Source organism: Melampsora larici-populina (assembly GCF_000204055.1).
Source record: "Melampsora larici-populina 98AG31 unplaced genomic scaffold MELLAscaffold_49, whole genome shotgun sequence".
Classification (NCBI taxonomy): Eukaryota; Fungi; Basidiomycota; class Pucciniomycetes; order Pucciniales; family Melampsoraceae; genus Melampsora; species Melampsora laricis-populina.
The window spans coordinates 440,119-459,937 of record NW_006768813.1 but is presented as its reverse complement, the minus strand read 5'-3'; the positions used below and the strand labels follow the sequence as shown (position 1 = coordinate 459,937).

Genomic DNA, 19,819 nt, shown 5'->3' with positions numbered 1-19,819 from the left:
CCAGTTGTCGCAGGGCAGGATGTGTCACGTCATTTAACGCAGTGTACACCATGACCAGTTGTCAGGGTACATCAGAATGGGGATTGGTACGGTAGGCAGATAGACCGGCAGATAGACCAAACCAACTATCCCAAAATACTTTGGGTCAATGATAGATTTGGCTGGCTGCACTTTGCCATGTGCATCATGGCATTTAAAAACAAGCTTACACTATCAACCCTTTGTAGATGAATTATTTTTCCATCATGTATCTTTATCCATAGATAAATGATCAATCAAAACAAATAATCACAAAAAATAGAAAGAATTCAGTTAATTCTGAAGAAATCGGCAGGAAAGATGAGTAGACACTAAGGCTGAGGTCAGGTAGGTTGTTTGATGTGCCAGAATAATCCATGTGAAAGTTAATGAAGGATTTTTGGAAGAAAGTGTTTGTTAACTGGACATGAGTCTTTCTAAAATACATTTATCTGTCACACGTCCTTTGTAATATCTGTTAGTGGTAGTGAAAGGCTGGTTTTACAAACTTTTTGAGCTGCACTTGGAACAAATGAAGTGGCTTGTGATATTAGTAATTCCAAATTAAATTAGTAAGGAGTGAAGGAATTACACATACTTTTCATTTTAGTCTTGATACCCAATTTGAACTCATGACTTTCCAATGCCAATGTACTCAACATTTGCATGACAAGCTAAAGCATCTGTCAGCCAGTCATTACGTGACTCCACCATTTCCTCTAGAAAAAACTCATAACGTGTGGCTTGCATGTTTCGACACATGCAAGCAAAGCCACCGTACCAGATGTTAGACAATTCCCCAGCGGAGGCATTAAAGATCCAGCTTCCATCCTCTTGCAGGTCAGGGAATAATTTTGGGTTGGTGTAAATTTGATGAAACTTGTTGCTCTCCTTGTGAGAGAAATGATGAAAAGGGTCAACAGGGATGATGGTGTCTTTGAATGGTGCTGGATTGGTTTGTCCGTTGTGAATGACTTGCAGGAGATTACAGGCGTTGTCATGAAAGATGACCTCCGGCAGCCTTTTGGGGAAAGCTTTGACCAGTAAATCCTGACAAAGGTAATGTTAAATAGATTGTCAAATGGTCATCAATCTAACAGCGGGTTTTAGCCAGATTGCTTACCCTCAAAGCGCTTGGGGCTTCCGCATTGCAGAATGTGCGCCTGCAGAGTATGATTCTACAAGTTCCTACGACCACTTGATCGTTGTGTGTGCGGTTTTGACTCAAAGATGTTGATCCTTTAGGCTTGGCCTTGCCGCCATCACAAGTAGCCTTGTGGGCGCAGTCCAACTTGTTGGCCTGTAAGATTTTGTCAAGATCAATAATTTTGGCGGTTAGTGGATTTAGGTGCACCAATGGATCGGAAGGTAAATTAGAACCAGGCTGGTTGAGCATGGACTTGAGGGAGAAGTTTTTCTTCTTCTTTTCTTGAAAGGCTTCCATTGCTGTGATGTGGTTTTCATTCAGACATACTTTTGACCCAGGCGCAGCCAGGGCGGTGCATGGCTGCGCAATTCACCATCCCTTCAAACTTACCTTGTGCTTGGCACAAAACTAAGAAGTGACTTCAGGTAACAGGTTGAGGCAAGGGCCATTGAGAGGAAGAGTGCCTTGGCAATGAGCCAGATCTTCCAGCTGCACTGAGGACGCAGAACTCCTCCAGTGGCCAATGGTTAGACCATCGGTGACCACTGCGCATATGACTGTATAAGTGACAGAACTATTCAGCATGAGTGCTCGTTTGTCAGGATATAACTTGAAGCTGACCTTTGATAGCCCCCTCCCCTTCAACTCTGTATGTTTTTACACACAAAGAGAAAAAGTGGTCGCAATAAGCAGATCCGTGATTTGCAATGTGGTATAGCTCTTGGACCATGGCTGGTAAGAATCTGTCAGTGTTTTTCCCGGTGGTGCCAACATAGAGCACAGTGTCACGACGAGCGCATTTTCCTAGTAAACTGAACAGATCAACACTGTCGCAAGTAACTTCTTGTGAAATCTTAGGAGTCAATTGTCCTTGGTGGGTTGGTGTCAGCCTGGGTCTCTAAAGATTGTCTTTTGAAAGAGTCAGGGATGAATTTTAACAGACTTACAATGTTAGTCCAGCAGGCTTTGTTGCAATACTGAGAGTATCAAGATACATTTGAGCCTAGAGGTGAAACAAGTTAATATATTCTAAACTGGCTGTTATAATTATTTCAACAACTTGTAAAAAAGAGTACTCACTAATTGATCTACAATCAGAGGTCTTCTACGAATTAGTACCAGGGTACTAGTTCCAGGGCTATCTATTTCTACAGAATGAGATGATAACTACAACGTCGGGCCGTTGTGTTGCGTTGTGCGCAACTTCTCGTTGCGCGCAACGCAACTTATGATTTTTTTAACTCAACCCTCACTACGCAACGGGCAAAAGCACCGCGTGTTGCGTTGCGCGCAACACACCGAGACATTGCTCCCGTTGCCAGACTGCGTTGCCGGCCGTTGCAAAGCAACTTCTTGTTTAATGAGATAAACATCAATTGTATATAGTATTGACCACATTTATAACAAATTAGAAAAAAGGGGGCATAGAAAAGCATAGATAAAGAAAAGGAGGCATAGCATAACATAATTGGGCATACGTTGAGAATCAAATATGAAAGCCAAAAAGATGTTAGAAAGAAAAAAAACAACGTCAAGCTACTGCCTAGTCCTCATAGAAGGTCTACCACCCCCAAATGCCTCAATCGCATCGTTAACCTCAGTATATTTGTGTGCTAATGGTACACGCTGACGCTGTAGAACTCCTACGCTGTGGAGCGTAGGCAGAGCCTCGAGGGGAAGAAACAACCCAAGTCGGATAGACCGCCAAGAGCCGTAACCAAAACGCCGCTAAGCTGCCCTCAAAAATACAGTGAGACACTTCTTGCCAACCTTTCTACCACCAAAACTAAGCTTTCCGACCTTGAATATCCAATCTACAAGCTTTGTTTCAGCTTTAAGAATCCCCGGAAAGGTCCTACGGTTCAAAAACAGATGTAAACAAGCTGTTTTTTACTACGTTCCCCAATGCAGTTCTCCAAAAAACTTTCCCGCAGCAAGTAAAAAAATAATAAAACTTTGAAAATCCCTCCAAAACCTTGATTTTCAACTTCTACAGGTCCCAACAATACCCTACACACCTTCACAGCTTCAAAACCCAGGGAATTACACTTGTAACAGTGTAATTCACCTTAATACCCTAGGTCAAAAACCCTAGGATAGTTAAGTAAGATACTTAAAAAAATAAAATAAAATAAAATATAAATCCAAAATTGGAAATTCCCAATATAAGGGTATAAGAAAAACCACGATAACACTCTTCAACACCCTTATAATCAAAAATAAAGGTAAGCCTTTATTTTCCTACTCTTCCCTGTCTTTATTTACTCGAGACTTCCTCTTTCAAGAAAAGAAAAAAGATCTAATGGTTTTACTCTTTGATTCGATCTCACGATAACGAAAAGAAACAACTAACACACTTTGATACAAACCACTACGATTCGAGATGATCCGATACGATACGACACACACACACGAGAAAAAAGAAAACACAACCCCTCCTCTTATACTCAACTACCGGTTCCTTCAAACCTATCTTCAACCTAATGTAAGTTTCCTTATTTGTTTCTATCATTCTTTTCTTCTGACCGTTTCTTGATTTCTAATTGATTCGCTTACTTATTCTTTATTTACTTCGTTTTCTCTTTTTGTTCATCTTCTAGGCTATCCCTTGTTACATTTTGACCGTTCCGATCGGAACAATCGTTTCCGAATCGGAACGTGGCTTAATCACGCCCTGCCCAGTCCACTCGTTACTATCACCTCTCTCCCCATCGCCTTGCTTCCCAATCGAACTCGATATCGCTCTTTTGGACCAATCGAGGTAAGTTCACCTCTTTTCTTCTTTTAGCTTCAATCTTTCTAATCCTGACTACCTCCTTAGTCTTCACAACAGCCCCTTCCACTCTTGGCTTCAAAATCGATTTCGATTTTCGATTTTGGCCAATCTAGGTAAGCCTGTCTCCTTCTTCCCTTCTGTAACCCTTCCTTTGCTGACTACCCCTTCTTTTGGCTCAGTCTAGGTTCCCTTTTTGGTTCCAAGACCCTCAAAATCGATTTTTGAATATGTAGTTTCTAGTCTAGTTGTTGTTTAGTTTGTTGTTTTAGTTTTGCCCAGGTTGCTGGAATAGTGGTAATGAAAAAAAGCCCCAAAAGCGAAATTCCAACTGCTTTGAGCTGAGCTTGAGAGTGAGACTGCCCCAGCTATATGAAAAAAGAAAGTAAAAAAACCTATATATAAAGGTCCAAAAAAGGACTCGAGTGAATCTTCTTTCCACAACGCCACCATAACCGCGACCCTACACAACATTCGATTGTTCGTGGTACCAGTCGTACTCGGTCCGAAGAGCAGTTGTTGGCGGCCGCGGAAAACGTTCGTTCCACAATTGCGGAACTTGCGGATAGGCTCAAGTAATCCTTAGCCAAAGACACCAGGACTGGAAAAGCACTGCAGTGCTCCTGTTGATAATGAAAACCATCAGTAAGTATTGATACCCCTTTGAATAAACGAGCAAAAACGGAGCCTCGTACCTTCCACCACGGCAAGACCGCCTTGGATTCCCGTGCATTGTCGTTGACCGACATTGGGAAAGCGCCCTTGAGGTACGCCGCGATCTCATTTGACTCCACCCCAGCGCCTTGAGACTTGAATAGTTGAAAGAGATTGGATGGTCCGGTTTGGTTCGCTTTCACTGAAGAAGGTGTGTTGATAACAATAGGCGCGGGCTGATCTTTCGAAAGCTTCAACTTGCGACTGTCAAACTTATCTTGAAGTAGCTTGCGTGCCCGCCTAGACATTTCATGCTCCAGTCCAAACGCTTGTTTGAAAAATTGAAGTCGGAAGAATGGATTGAGGATGGTGGCCATAACCGTTGTATCACACTGCAACGCCTCTTCAAAGTACTTATCTACACGTGCTTGCATTGATTGGATCATTGGAAGAAGTGCGTCTCCAATAGTAAGTTCCTTGACCCGAGTTGCTAGATGACATTTGAGTGCATAGAACTCAGGAATGACCAAACAGCCGTTCGGGCTGTCGCCTTCCATCCGTTTGGTGAGATCTAGGAAGGGCTTTAATTTAAAAGTATTGATATAACCCTCAAAGTCAGCGCCTATCAAAGCCAAGCTTTAGTTACGAATTCAAACTTACCACCAGTTCGTTGGTCAATTCCTCAAGGGCGGTCCAGTCATCTGGTGAAAAAAAGATCTCGTGGAAATATCCACGAGGCTTCTTGCTGCCCTTTCGGCGTTTCTTCATCTTGATTAGGTCGAGGTCATCAGCTAAGAGTCTGTTGACAACCTGATATGACAAAGAACATAAGTTATTGTAACTTGAAGTTAGTTGCAATGGTGAGATTCAACTCACTTTACGTGCCTGCACCAATCGGTTGAGCGAGTCGAATTCTGCATTCCAACGGGTGGCGTTATAACCAGGAGTCAACGGCAGAAGTTTCAAATTCATGCTTTTCGCGATTCTAGAATAGTGTAGCCTCCATACCGCCGAACGAGCAACCCGACGTGACACAAAGTTTGCCTGTATCCATTTCAACAAAGGGAATGATGGCAGATCAGTTGGAGACAAGAAGTATATTTGAAGACAAGAGAGTACTGGAGAAACATTCGAGAAAAATAGATGATTACCTTGCTAATCAAGCTATTTAATCTGTTTGCGTGTTTCCTGGAAGAGTTAGTGTGAGACCCGTTGAGGATTGGGGCTTCAAGCGCAATGGTAGGATCATCCGTGTCGGCCTGATTCTCCTCTTCTTCATCGTAGTCAGGAGCTGCTTTGGCGGTGGCGTCACCTTCAGAATCGTGATCGGTATCAACCTCATCTGGTACATTAGTCTCTTCTTCGGGTATGTCAATTACAATCGGTGTGGAAAGATCGGATTCTTCATCCTCCTCGGCAATGACAGGGAGAGTGGCTGAGAAAGGAAATAAACCAAGAGTTTCTTCACGGTCCTGAGATCGTGAGGAAGTCTTACGACCCAGTTCTTCCAAGCCGCCTTTAACCGTCGAAGAGATTTTATGGAGAAAACATCGAGCGTAGTCCGTTTTTGGGTTCCAGGTGTATGACAGTTTCGAAGTAGAAGTTTCTTCAGAGGTAACCTCGGAGTCCATTTGGTCTTCCTCGTGCATTGAGAATTGCGTGTGCATCTCGTTTGCCATCGTGATGTTATTTGACCCAGAATCGGTCACCTGGGCAAGCATGTGAGGGTGGCAAAAAAATTAGTCTTCTGAAAGATATGAAAAATGAAAAGAAAGGTACTTATCTTATATTGTAGTTTGTGTTTCTTCATGAAGTGAACCAATGGCTGTGCGAGCCAGATTCCTTTGTGATGCCAAGCTATTAACTTCAAGGTTAGATGACGAACCTGGTAATTCCAGTCCTCATCAATGAACGTGACGGCCGCTCCTAAGAACACGTGGATGTTGTTGTGCATCGTCCAACCAATGTGAATTAAAGTGAATTGGCCCGTATTGTTCTACAGTAACAAAGAAGAGGACATTAGTTTCTTTTTAATTCAATTCAAAGTAATTAATTGATTTACTTACGAGGACCTCTTTTAAGACGGTGTCTTGAAAGGATACATACATACCGGCGGTCTCTCTTGCAACCCACGTTCGACCAAAGATCTTCGCATCACGCCGAGCATATTTAAATGCAAGGCGTAGGAGGGAGTCTTCAATTCGACTCCATGGGAGAGCCTCAGCTAGAATCCACACAGCAAGGATCTGGTTGAGGACCTCGTTCTTGAAAGGAACCTTGCTGTCAAAGAAATCTGGCATTTGTTGTTGCCCGTTCGACATCATTTGTTGTTCAAAAACCGTTAGAGGAAGACTGATGCCACTGTCGATAGCTTCCTGCCGAGCTCGACAAGGAATTCATATGCGTCCCTTATTGTAGCCATCCCGGTGTATCTTAAGATTGTTCAGTGATTCCGGAACAACTCGAACCATCTTTTTACACCATAGACATGGCCACGAAAGAGGTTTCTTCGATTTATCCTGCAAAACAATCAGTGTGAGTAAATATATGTCACTTACTTGTTTAATATAAATCACTTACATCATTTGGCTTGTGTTCAGGTACACCAAAATAGTCAACTACAGCAGCATACTCGGGCTCTTTGGGTGCGGTGTGCAACACCTTGGTCCGTTTGGTCTTCTGACGATCGGTGAGACCGTTATTGGAATCCTGATTCATTTCCGTGTCAGATGGTGCGTCACGTTGAGAGCCCTGTTAGCATAAACAAATGCGTTGATCAGCTATTTGAATATCCTCATTAAAACTTATAACTTGAACTTAAGGCTTGTGAACTCACTTGGGCTGCTGTCGCTTGTGATGCTGTGTTTTTTCTCTTTCGACGGGGTACTGATGGTTGAGAACCAGGGGGACTCGAATTGATGGTTAGACTTTGACTATCAGAAGTTTTAACATTCTGTGATCGACTCTTGCGCGAAGAGACTGAACCAGGGCCTTGAGGTAAGGGTACAGTAATTTGACTATCGGCGGAAGGCTGGACCATCCCGGGTAAACTCTTACGTGGGGTTGGTGGTCTAGTTGAGCGACGAAGGGGAGTAGGTAAGACATGTTGAGACGATTCTGATGTGTCAGACTCGGAGACATTGTCTGAGTCAAGGGTGCCCATTACGAGAAGCGATAATCTAAGATTGTGAGTGAAATTGTGAGCTGGGGACAAAGAATATGAAAGTGATTGTAGTATCTTGGGATGAATGTTGGGATGATCAATTTGAGGGAGAGGATGAGAGTCAGACTGGTGAAATAAGATCAATTGTAGTCTATCAGGATTATTGATGATAAGCGAATGAGAAGAACATTTCGATTGAAGAGATAATAAATCAGAACTGGGATCTTGTGTTTGAGTATATTTGAGTCGATTCTGGATGGCCAGGGGCCTAGACCAGGTCATGATTGTGTTGAGAAGGGGTTCCAAGGGGTAACTGATGTGTTGGAGGGAGCTGAATTGGTAAGACGGTGGAGGCTAGGTGATGGATTGGGAGGTACTTGACTCAACTTGGCAATACGGGAAGGCCGGGGCTAGCCCGTAGCAGGCAGTGCGTTGCTCGGTGCGTAGCCAGCAACGCACCGCAACTGCGACATGACCGCCTCCTCCCTGAGCAACGCACCGGGCAAATGTCATAGGCAGTGCGTTGCTCAACGTTGCGCAGACATAGCCGTTGCTCGGCGTTGCTCGTTGTTGCTCATCAAAAGCAACGCACCGGCCCGACGTTGATAACTAGTATTGAAATCACTACAATCTATGAAAATATTTGACGATAAGTTGAGGATACGCACAGGGGCCAAAATTGATGCTCACATGTATGTGAGCGTTGTAGACTTTCTTGAAGTCTCCAAAAAAGATTCATTTTCTTTCAGATTCATTCAATTCACAATTTTGGTTGTGTTCAGGTGATCAGCCTGTTTTGCTCACATTTTGCTTGACATTTCTTGAGAAGGCTCATTTCCATCTTGGATGAGCAATAACTGAGTCCAGATGAGTACTCAGGATCAGCTCATGAGTCACTGAATACTCAGCAATTTGGTCAAAATTACAATGAGCACATGAACTACACCTTCCTCAGGCTTCATTTCTTAGTGAAGGCCTGCACAGGGGCCGTCCCATTTGATATGCTCAGGAAATACTCAGTATCATCCCCTGGCTGGGTCATTGATGGGCCAGACTTCCTTGCTAAGGAATGAAACCTCATAAAAGAGCCATCCCCCTGCTCAGTTTATCTCAGCCGCTCAGCTAATCCTAAGTGATGTCCCCTGGATAAAGCTGCTCACACTGAGGGGCTGAGATCAATTGAGCAGCCCCTCAGCTAGTCCTCTGTGACATCCTTTGGATCCTTCTGATCCCAGGAATGCTCCTGAGGACTAGCTGAGCAGCTGAGCAGCTGAGCAGCCCCTCAGCCAATACTCAGTGACATCCTTTGGATCCTTCTCCCAGGAATGCCCCTGAGGACTAGATGAGCAGCCCCTCAGCCAATGAGCAGTGAAATCCTTTGGATCCTTCTGATCGAGGAATGCCACTGAGGGATAGCTGAGCAGATGGGCATCAGGCTTCATTCTGGAGCCATGAAGCCTGAGGAAAGGCTGGACCTATGTGATCCATCCAAGGGATGCTGCGGAGAATTAGTCAAGAGGATACTCAGGTCAGCTCAGCCCCTAAGCTAATCATAAGTGGTGTCCCTTGAAGCCTACTGAACCAGGGAATGCCACTCAGGATCAGCTGAGCAGCTGAGATAAACTGAGCAGATGGATCAGCCCTTCCTCAGACTTAATTGCTCAGGAATAAGGCCTGAGGAAGGCTTAGTTTGTCTGCTCAGTCCCTGTTGATCACATAATCAGATGACAAGCAGAAAGGAATTGGAAAGAAAAGGGAAAGAAAAGGAAAGCAAAATTGAACAAACATTGAAGAAAACACAAAAATTTCAACGCTCACACCTATGTGAGCATCTAATTTTGCCCCTGTGACGGTTCTTAGTGAAATGTCTTAAATTTGTGAACAGGAATTCGACAGCTTTTAGTTAAGTCAGAACAATAAAGTTTTTTTTAAACAAACAAAAGGAGCAAATAAAGAAGACCACAATTTGTAATTGTTAAATCTAATCTAAATCTGTAGAGCTGGTTTGTTTTCAAAGTTTTATAGCTATGAATTCTAAAGTGTGATTGTGTGGTTCGGATATAAGATCCCCCTTTTGCTTTTGAGCAAAAAAAGGCGGGTCTTTTATACTTGTTTTCAATTTATTTAGTCGGTGGTCGTTCAAGTGTTCTGAGCTTGTCATCCAGGTACTGGGTAGTAGTGTTTCAGTTTTAACCGGCCAGGGTTCAAGGGATCTGTAGTCAGGGTTTGAAGGGTTTTTGGTTGGTTTCCTTTTTGTCACACCTGCCCAGTTTGCTCAAGAAACCGAGTTTCTTGACCAGTTTGGAATTAGTTCTGGGAACTGACGATTGGTTGATTCAGACTTCTTTGTATGATGTGTTCACCTGGTATGTGATCATGTGAATCATCATTAAGGGTTGTTTTTTTTATTGTATTGGTGTTTCACTCTTGAAACTTGAGTGTGAGTTGTGATCTCTCAAAGCTATGCAGATAGGTTTTGGGAGTAGATTTTATTTTTTGATCAAATGTATATATGTATATTTTCTATAGGGGTTTTTGGACAATTGGATTTACTATGTCTTCCTAGAGAGTGTTTATTCTGCTCTCTAGGTTGACAGTTAGTACGTTCTGGCCCTGTACATGGGTTAGATTGTATAAGTTGACTAAATTGAAGTGGGACATGCTTCAAGGATCAAGGAATTTTGGGCTATCAGCAGCGTGTGTAACCGGGTAGGAATGAAACGGAATGAAATTACTAACTGTGCAAGCATTTCCGCTTGTGGAAAGGACCTGCCCAGTCGCTTTGTCATGGCAAACGTGACAATGGACCTGGTAGTAATCTGGATGTGCCCCCTGAGCGTCAGTGTAATATATCCTCCTTTTGTTGGCTGTGTAGTACAAAGGCCGGTATGAAGTACCACAGTCTGTACTCAATTGGTTGTTAGTATCCCTGAATGCATTTTAAAAGCGCCAATCAAACCAGACATACCTAAACAAGCCCAGGTATGGAACTCGGCCAAGTGGATACCATCGAGGTCGTACATATACCCGTTCACACGAGGGAGTTTTGAGAGCAAAGGATGCTTTGGCTGATGACAGACAAGACAGACCAAAGTGGGTGGGGTTAGGTAAACTTCATGCACCTTGGTCTTGTTCTTGAGACTGTTGTCAAGTTGGTAGGTGCGTATTAGGCCGCTTGAATCGAGGTACACAGATGAAAGTGATGGGAAAGTGAGGTTCCATAGCACTGATCTATAGTCAGAGGGGTTGATTTTGAGCTTTAGGGCGAGCTCAAGAAACGGAACCATACGGTAATCGCGTGAGGTGAAGTCAAACACTTTGTCACTGCGGATGTAGACTGCGCTAGCAAGATGGACAAGTTGGGTGAGGTTGGTGAGCGTGAGACGTGTTGCAACAACGTTGGACCAGTTGCGCTGCTGCCCGCCGCTGCCAGCTGCTGCGCAGCGGCAGGCAGCAGCGCTTCAGAGGACCGTCAGCGCAGCTCAAGTAAGCTGCGCTGACATACCCGCCAGGACCCGGGATTTTTTACCCGCTGCGCTCCAGCTGTGCAGCTGGCCCCGACCGCTGCACAAGCTGCGCTACGGGGCGCTGACCCGCTCCGCAGGTTGTCAGCGGCATACTTAACCCAAAGGAGACAGGGTCAAGCCCATCACCACCACATCCAATTCTAGTACACCCCTGCGTTGAAACCTCCCTTCAATACCACTCCATGATCACACCTCCTTCACCCAAATCGGCCTATCCCTCCATTAAAACAACCCAAATCGGCTACAACATGACCGGAAAGGACCCCCCTCGTCGAAGGAAGGGGGTTTCATGCTATCATCTTGGAGGTATATATATAAGTAGGTCTGATTCAATGGTTTCTTCTGCACCCTCACCGATCCTTCAAATTCCCAATCGGTTACTATTACTAAGTCACCATCCATTTGTCAACATCACATTCATTGTATATTTTTCTTTATCTATCAATTTCTTTGATCTCTTTCTTATCCTTCACTTTCCACTTTCTTAATCGTTGGATTGTCTATAAAACCGTCTTTCGAATACATCAATCTTATATATTCCAATAATAATCGTTTACTCCTCTCTTCCCCTTTATATAACACTTTCTAATCCTTTCTATTGATCATCTTCAAGTTATTTTCACCTTTCCTCTTTACAATCTTCTTATCCTCTACCCGTTCGTTATCTACACTCCATTCAATAGCTTTGAAGTCCCTCAATCTCAAAGTACCTCGATCACTTGTCAAGATGCCTTCTCAATCACTTCGATCCACCGCCTCACCATCCAACCAACCCTCTTCAGTCAGCCGTCCTCAGCGCTCGCGTCAGCCTCCGTCGAAACCTGGCATGTTAACACCAAGCCGAGACTCTCGCAGGCGCCTTTCAGACAGTCTAACACAGCCCAGCCCCGGTCCTTCAAAACGCAAGCATGCATCATCGGTAACGATCATCAATCTTGAAGAAGACTCAGAATCAAATGACCTGACTCCGAGTGACATTGACGGTCAAAGAGAAGAAGAAGGGTAAAGCTAGAAGTAAGAATAAAAAAAGGAAGAGTAACCCCAAGAAAAGTCAACAGGTAAGGCATCGAATCGCATATCACCTTTTCATATCTGTTCGAGTTCTTCATTTACTTACTGTTATGTTTCACTGTGTGACCCTTTGGAACATTAGATACTACCAGCTACTGGCTCGTCCTTTGTCACCAAAGCAACCCTTGCTGCCGATTCCGAAGACGAAAACATCAAAGTTAAACCTCGAGGTCGCCGAACTGATTCTGAAAAGGACGAGCATGAATCTTTAACCGAGTATTTTGGAGTTCCATTTCACAAAAAAGATGATGTAAGTGATCGATCACCTTTATACCTAACCACATTTGACACTAATGAATCTGACATCTTGACTTACTTTTGTTCTCTTACTATAGGATATCATGTTGCCTCCTCTCTCGTATCCCTGCTCTTGGGGTACCACCAATCCTTTGAAACCAGTATCGGTCCGAGTGAGCCGGACCAACTACACCACCAACTTGAAAACTCATTGTGATGGTTACACTGCAGTCGGTCAATCTAAGACTGGGTGTCCCGGCCGGACCCGAGCTAAAGCTGCGGGCCTCCATGTCCCTCTTTCTGTTGCTGAAGACAAAGCCGCGCGCGCCAATGATAAGAATAATCCTGCCTCTTTATCTTTGTTTGTGATTGTGGGTGCAAAAGGTAAATATGATAATCTGACATTTAATCAGATGATGTGTCTATGGATGAGCTCGCAAGCTCTCCCCTGGAACCGTATGTCCGACAAGTGGCTCCGGCTAGCTGTCAGTTATCTTCGCCCCGATGCTCGTATGTATGGTCGTAAATGGGCGGCAAATGAAGCCAAGAGGTTGAACTTGTCAATGAAAAAAGTGGTTTTTGACGAGCTCACAGTAAGTGAACTATTTGTTTGGTTACTTTCTACTCTCTCATGTCGAATAGCTTATTGATGATTGTGTTTTGTTTTGGAAGAATCTGACCAGCAAGATCAGCCTCCAACAAGACGTGTGGACCACCAAGGGGAATCGACACACATTCATCGAAGTAGGTGTTACATTCATCGACAATCAATGGAAGTTTGTAGGCCGCCATCTGACGCTAAAACTTGTGGCATGGGAGCACAAGGGGAAGTAGCTTGCTGAACCCATTGTCAATATCTTTGTTAAGCGGGGCTTAGTCAACAAGATAAGTCGATTTCTTATGATCTAAGTTTATCAATCATTATATATGTTTAAACAACTTCGGTCTGATCAGTCCTTCCTTCTGCACCTCCTTTGCCAGACAACCGACTCCGGTTCCAACAGCAAAACGATGTTGAGGGAAATGCACGATCAGTTCTTGTCACAGGCAGATCTATCCGACTACACGTACGATCCGGATCGTATGCATGTATTTTGCTTCTGCCAAAAAATGGTGTTGGTGGTAGGACACGGACTCGCTGCACTTGGTCTGAAGACTGCTCCTCCGAGGAGAGTCAAAACGGCCATGCGAGGTCAATTTCCAACCTTCAACACTACCATCGTCGAGGAAGAAGACGATACAACTGCCGAAGCCATTTCCGAGATCCCTGACGTCCCAGTTCCACCTGACGAAGCTGATTCAGATCACGAACCCGATCTTCAGGAAACGGTGGACAGAGAAGAAGAGGATCAGGAACCAGATGCCGACAAAGATGACGAGGACGATTGGGATCTTGCAGATGCCGAAGATGAGGTTAACCCTCTTCTTCTAGCTGAAGCTGAGATGCATGCTTATGACCGAGCTCAACCCACTCATCGCCGACAAGCGAATAGACTGGAGGCACTTCTTGATAAGGTAAATGAGCTTGACCTGCTCTCTTTGCTGGACATGGTTTCACAGTTGCTGATATTACCGGATCAACTTAACGTTATCAGATCGATTTCATCCTGCGTTGGATCACCCGTTCTGAGGCATGGCGCAAGGAGTTCGATCAGGTGATGAACAGTCTAGGACTCAAACTCGAATCGCTCATTGCCGCGTACGGCATTTGCTGGAACATCAAGTATATAAGTTGTGAGAAAGCCTGGAAGGCACGTGATGTAAGAGTTTGTCTCTACATAACATAATAAATATTGATCTCGAAATTCCATCTGACACATCCTCTTTTGCATATCTCACTTCCTTTTGTGTTTTAGGTCATTGATCAACTGCTCAAGGACGATCTCGCACGGGTACATGCAAAGAATCGTCGACCTCGTAAGAACGGACAGCCTCATGGCTACTTCCACGAGTTGACTATTACCCCATCGGAATGGGCTCAAGTGCGTAATCTCAACGCGGAGCTTAAGGTACGTTGAATTGATCAGTTCACCATCGGATAATGATTACTCCCTTGAATGGTACACTGATTGGTTCATTCTTGTCCAGCGGTTTCTCGATGTTACCAAACGGATGGAAGGGCGCAAACCCACAGGCAGTATGGTAATCCCCGAATACGTCGAGTTACGTGAAGTTTTGCGAGATCGAGTCGACTTCCTGGACTTGGCAGACGCTCTATACCCCATGCTGTCAGCTATGTTGGAAAAAACTCAGTGTTACCTCGATGAGGCTCTTGATTGCGATGCTTTGATAATGGCGACTCTGTTGCATCCGGCTTTCCGACTTTGATTCTATCATTCATTCTTCGAAAAGACCTCTTCTACTTCAATTCAAGCCAAAGCACTGTTCAAAGCTCAATTCAAACACTATCAAAATAAGATTTCAAACAAAGAGCTAGATAAACCTCGTAACACGTCAAATACCCAGAAAGAGTCAAGCACCAAAGGATTGATATACAACCTTTATAGCGACGAAGGCGATAATATGGGTGATGATAACCAACTCACTGACTATCTACGGGGATGTGATCGCATGAAGGAAACAGATTACGATGTTTCCGATCCCAATTCAGTGCTTGACTGGTGGAAGGCAAGTGCATTCCTTTCTTTTAATGTTATCGTCCGAGTATGATTTCTGATACACATTTCTTTGTGGTGATCAGGCAAATACCAGTCGATACCCTGTCATTGCGGCTATGGCCAAGGATTACTTGTCCTGTTTGGGTTCATCATGTGAGCCCGAGAGGATGTTCTTGACAGCGGCGGATGTATGTGTGGCAACTAGGGGGCGCATGTTGGTTATTTCCATCGAAAGGCAGGTATCTGTTCAGCTTTGGCTAGCTGAGGGAGTTGCGTTAGGTCAAGACTTTATAAAGTTGATGGAGGCTTGTGGTGTAGCCGATTATGAGGGATTTGTGAGGGAATACAATTGGTCAAAGGGTGGAAAGTAGTGGGGTTCCTTTATTTGTTCTGTATGCCAAACTTCCGATTCTATGTTTCTGTTTTCAATTCTTATGCCTATGCCGATCCCTATCCTGCTATTATATGCCTACTTGCTATCTATGCCCCTTGTTATTTGGGAAATATATCGATCTAACTTGATTTTAGATTTTTTGCTGTTGTGACGCTGTGCAGCGCGCTGCGAAGCGTAAGCGACGTTTCCAGGCGCTGCGCTGCACTGAGAATGGATGGTATATGGGCTCAGATTGTTGCGCTGCGCCTGTCAGCGCAGCTGACAAGAGCTGCGCTGCAAGGACTGTGAATTTCAAGAAGCTGAATTCAGCTGCGCTCCAGCTGCCACGACTGAAGCGCAGAGAAGCGCAGCTGGTCCAACGTTGGTTGCAAGGTATGGGTGTTGTTGGTTGAGGCAACACTGCCACTATACTATACTATACCAGTATAGTACTATACCAGGTATAGTATAGTTTAGACTATACTTAACAAAGGACATTATAGTATAGTATAGTACTTGACTACACTATATTATACTATACTATACCAAGTATAGTATTGTACTACTAGTACAATCTTCACCTCACCACAACTCCTTACAATCAATCAGATGATCAATCACAGGATGACCTATCAGCTTCATGAGGAGATTTTCCCCATCAAGCACCTTGCCAACATACCCACAACAAAAACCAAAAACCTCCTTGACTTGCAAGTTCATCCTCCCACCCGTGTATGTATGTAAAATATTGATGTAAGTATGAAAACAACTTTGATCATGGTCTTGTGCTTGACCAACAATCAAAGACAACATCTCTTCAGATCAAAAAAGAAGTCAGCAACAAGACAAAGCTTATAGAACACAAGCTTTGACAAGATGAACTGGTTTCTAAATTTGTATACAGATTGAAATCATGTAGACTGGAGATTGTGAACGTTATGGAGATTACACAGCAGGCATCATCTATTTTCATTGTGTTCTATCAATTGATGTTACTGTAAGATTCCTATATTGGCATCAAGAATGAAGGGAAACTTAAGGTTTTCCCCCGTATCAGCATTAGATAATAGATAATTTCAAATTTGTCTCTTTCATTCTCTCGCAGCTTATCTATTATCATAACTCAACAAAAGAACAAGCTCCTATTTTGTTGATTTAAAGTACTTCAATTAAAATTAAAACAATTTGTACACTTGTTAACTACAAATGAGATAGGATCAGACATGCTTTTGACCAAGATGTAAGTTGAGAGTGATGAGCTGTTGGAGTTGGAGATAGTGAATGGAGGATGAGAGCCCTTGATCAGCAAAAGTAGCTTGAGTTTCTTCACTAATCATCCTTTGCTTGATTTTGAATCTAGTGTCACTTTTGAAATCAGTTGCCAATTCTTCTGATATCATTTTGAGATTGAGTCTTGATTTTGATTTGATTTTAATTTTGATTTGATTTCACTAAGTTTTGATTCAATTTCAGTTTTGATTTGGTAACAGGTTGGGTTTAATTTTGGTTCAATGTTGATTTGATCATGATTTTCTTTGTGTGATTGTTCAAATGATTGATTGAATGATGGATTGATTCTTCTTTTAACTTTTGATTCTTTTCTGTTCCTAGTGTCAAAGAGGACAAGATTGAAAAGCTGGGGTTCTCAATAATTGACGTACAATGAAAGGATTTGAGCAGCTCGATTCCAATTTTGATCGTTGAGGTTTTGTTGGACTCGCATTTGGAACTGGATTGATGATCAATACAATTATGGGTGCCTTTCCCTATTGACTATACTAAACTCAATACTGTAGTATAGTACTGAAAACTCAGTACTATACTTTGAAAGTATAGTATCTAGAAAGGTAGTCCAATACATACTATACTTTCAAAGTATAGTATTGAAAACTCAGTACTATACTACAGTATCACAATACTGTATAGTATAGTGGCAGTGTTGGTTGAGGTGAGTGATAAATTCTAATACAAGCATGATGAGCCACACCGGAATTGACAAAGCACACACCGTCTTTTATCAGGATAACAGAGCAAAGCAGGAATGATATAATCTCAGTGCAAATAATGTGTAAACAGACAGAAAGGAGGGTCAGTGTACTTACAAATGAACACAACCAGCGGAGGGAAAGAGGACATCTCTAAGGGCAAGGTGATATACTGTTGTAGATGTGCTTTGAGGTGAGACGGGTGGTTTGCAATGGGGTTGTTTGGTCTTGGGAGGGTAAGGGGTAAGGAGACGCGGTACTAGGGCATAGGGTGTCCAAGGCAGTATTTCTCTATAGACCCATGAATGTGGGATAAGTCCCAGGTCACGTTTGCCGCAGGCAATCACATGTGATCACATGTGGGCAACCTGTTCTTGGGCGGTAGACCAAAGAAGCGGGGGATAGCCTGGTACTTGTCTGGGATTCCGGGAAACCTCTGTACACCCATGGAGTATGGGCTTATACCAGCACACTTGTATGTAAATCTTGCCCCACGTTTGACCTACCATTAGGCCACCAGAAAGCTTTTTTGATTTAAATCCGGTTAAATATGGCCTAATCAAGTCGGTGACATGGGTATGGTCAACCCCTGTCAACCCTCCATCACCCTCTCACCTCAACTATAGTCTACACTCACTCATTGGCTCACCGAAATCCAAACACCACCAAGATGCTCCTACAAGATTTCACCCTGCAATTCATCACTCATTCGTCTAACCTTTCCGCAACTCTCTGCACTTTCATCAAATTCCTGGACTCGCGAGTTGAAGAAGACGAAAAAGAAAGCAGAGGTCTTGCAGAAGACTCATGGCAAAGCTATCTATGAGTGATTCCTTCTGTTCAAGATGGGTTGTCAGTTCTTCGGAGGAACAAAGAAAAACACTGAGTTTTGACAATTGTCGAGATTAAACCCGTTGAGAGGAACTTCATTTTCACTTTCACCAAATAGTAAAAGGCTATCTGAGATACATACAATTTGCAGAAACATATTACCACAACTTGTTGCAACAGGTATTGCGAGTGAAGTGAGAGATATTTTTTAAAACTTCTCTTTTCTGAAAGCAGTGCTGTAAGCCTTGATTTATCCAGTTCAAGCTCCATGATACTAGTAATCGAACAAATCTTTTTGATCAAAGATCTACAATCAGCCAGGAATAATAACCAAGATGAAATGATTGAGTGTAAATGAGAACAGTGGTGAAAATAAACTCAGCAAAAAGAAACAAAATCGATTTAAATTGACAAAAGAATGAACAGTTATCAAAGATTGAGAATAACCAGAATGCTGAAAAGTCTTACAACCATTTGATCAAGACTCAAATACTGAAACAAAGCAATGAATGTGAAAAATATATAAATTAGAGTTTGCCAACCATTTCAGGAAGTATGAAAGTGTGAAAGACATGATTGCTATGTTTGAGTATATAGCCCAGTTTGTGCCAATTTTGGTTTAAGCGGGATTGCTGGCACTGTGGGTGCAGGATTGTTGAGTCAATGAACTATCCAAAACAGTCAGAAAGAAGGTCAGTGTTGTTTAAGATGACCTCAGATTATCAATAGAACAAAACCTATACTTCAAAGATTGCAAGCTATTCAAGTTAAGGAAATTAAGAATTGAAGAGAATAATTGACACAATAAATTCTAAAAATGGGTGCAAGTGTGCACTGCGGAGCGCAAGTATGACGAGTTTGTGAAAGGTTGGAGTATTGAGTTATGACAATTTTGACATTATGGTTTTGCCCTCAAAATCAATTAAGTGGTTGAGGACAGCTGACATGTAATATGCTTACAGTATGCTAATATCAGGGGGCTGTATTACCAGAGTCCCAGAAAAGTCCCAGAATAATTCCCCCGATTCTTCGGTGCTCCCTTCTTGGGCGGACCAGCGGATATAAGCATGAGGTTTGTTATGGCTTATGGCCTTACCAAGTTCTGGGAATTCTCACGGGAATTATGAAAGTCAGCTCTACCCAGATCATCTTTGACATGCCGCTAGTATTGCTAGGAGGTGGACCAGGGTGGGAGGTAACTTCTGGTACGGTGGCGTCACTGGCGATGATCATAGAAGATTGATCCATTGTGATTCGAATGGGATATAGATGTAGTTTTAGGATGATTTGTATGAGGTTAGGTATGATATTCAAGAGGAAATAAGACAATGGATGGATAGTAAGCAGCAAAGTAAAGCAAGTGGAGAGTTGGCAAGTTTGAAAGCAGGGTCATCAGTCTCTTTATATCAAAAACGGGTAAGA

General features: G+C 43.1%; 3 protein-coding genes across 3 annotated transcripts; 1 reads left to right on the top strand and 2 right to left on the bottom strand.

Moving 5' to 3' along the window:
- Positions 1 to 1,573: 1,573 nt before the first annotated feature.
- On the bottom strand, positions 1,574 to 2,162 carry MELLADRAFT_92155 (uncharacterized protein; the record flags this gene model as incomplete). Its single annotated transcript, XM_007415202.1, has 3 exons — positions 1,574 to 1,722; positions 1,787 to 2,061; positions 2,113 to 2,162. 3 exons carry the CDS (start codon positions 2,160 to 2,162, stop codon positions 1,574 to 1,576), a joined length of 474 nt encoding a protein of 157 aa, XP_007415264.1.
- Positions 2,163 to 3,548: 1,386 nt separating this feature from the next.
- Positions 3,549 to 4,166, top strand: MELLADRAFT_92154 (uncharacterized protein; the record flags this gene model as incomplete). Its single annotated transcript, XM_007415256.1, has 4 exons — positions 3,549 to 3,650; positions 3,766 to 3,926; positions 3,987 to 4,054; positions 4,126 to 4,166. 4 exons carry the CDS (start codon positions 3,549 to 3,551, stop codon positions 4,164 to 4,166), a joined length of 372 nt encoding a protein of 123 aa, XP_007415318.1.
- A 1,041-nt stretch (positions 4,167 to 5,207) lies between these two features.
- On the bottom strand, positions 5,208 to 7,755 carry MELLADRAFT_67076 (uncharacterized protein; the record flags this gene model as incomplete). Its single annotated transcript, XM_007415201.1, has 6 exons — positions 5,208 to 5,228; positions 5,253 to 5,402; positions 5,469 to 5,636; positions 5,744 to 6,064; positions 7,173 to 7,343; positions 7,429 to 7,755. 6 exons carry the CDS (start codon positions 7,753 to 7,755, stop codon positions 5,208 to 5,210), a joined length of 1,158 nt encoding a protein of 385 aa, XP_007415263.1.
- Positions 7,756 to 19,819: the final 12,064 nt, after the last annotated feature.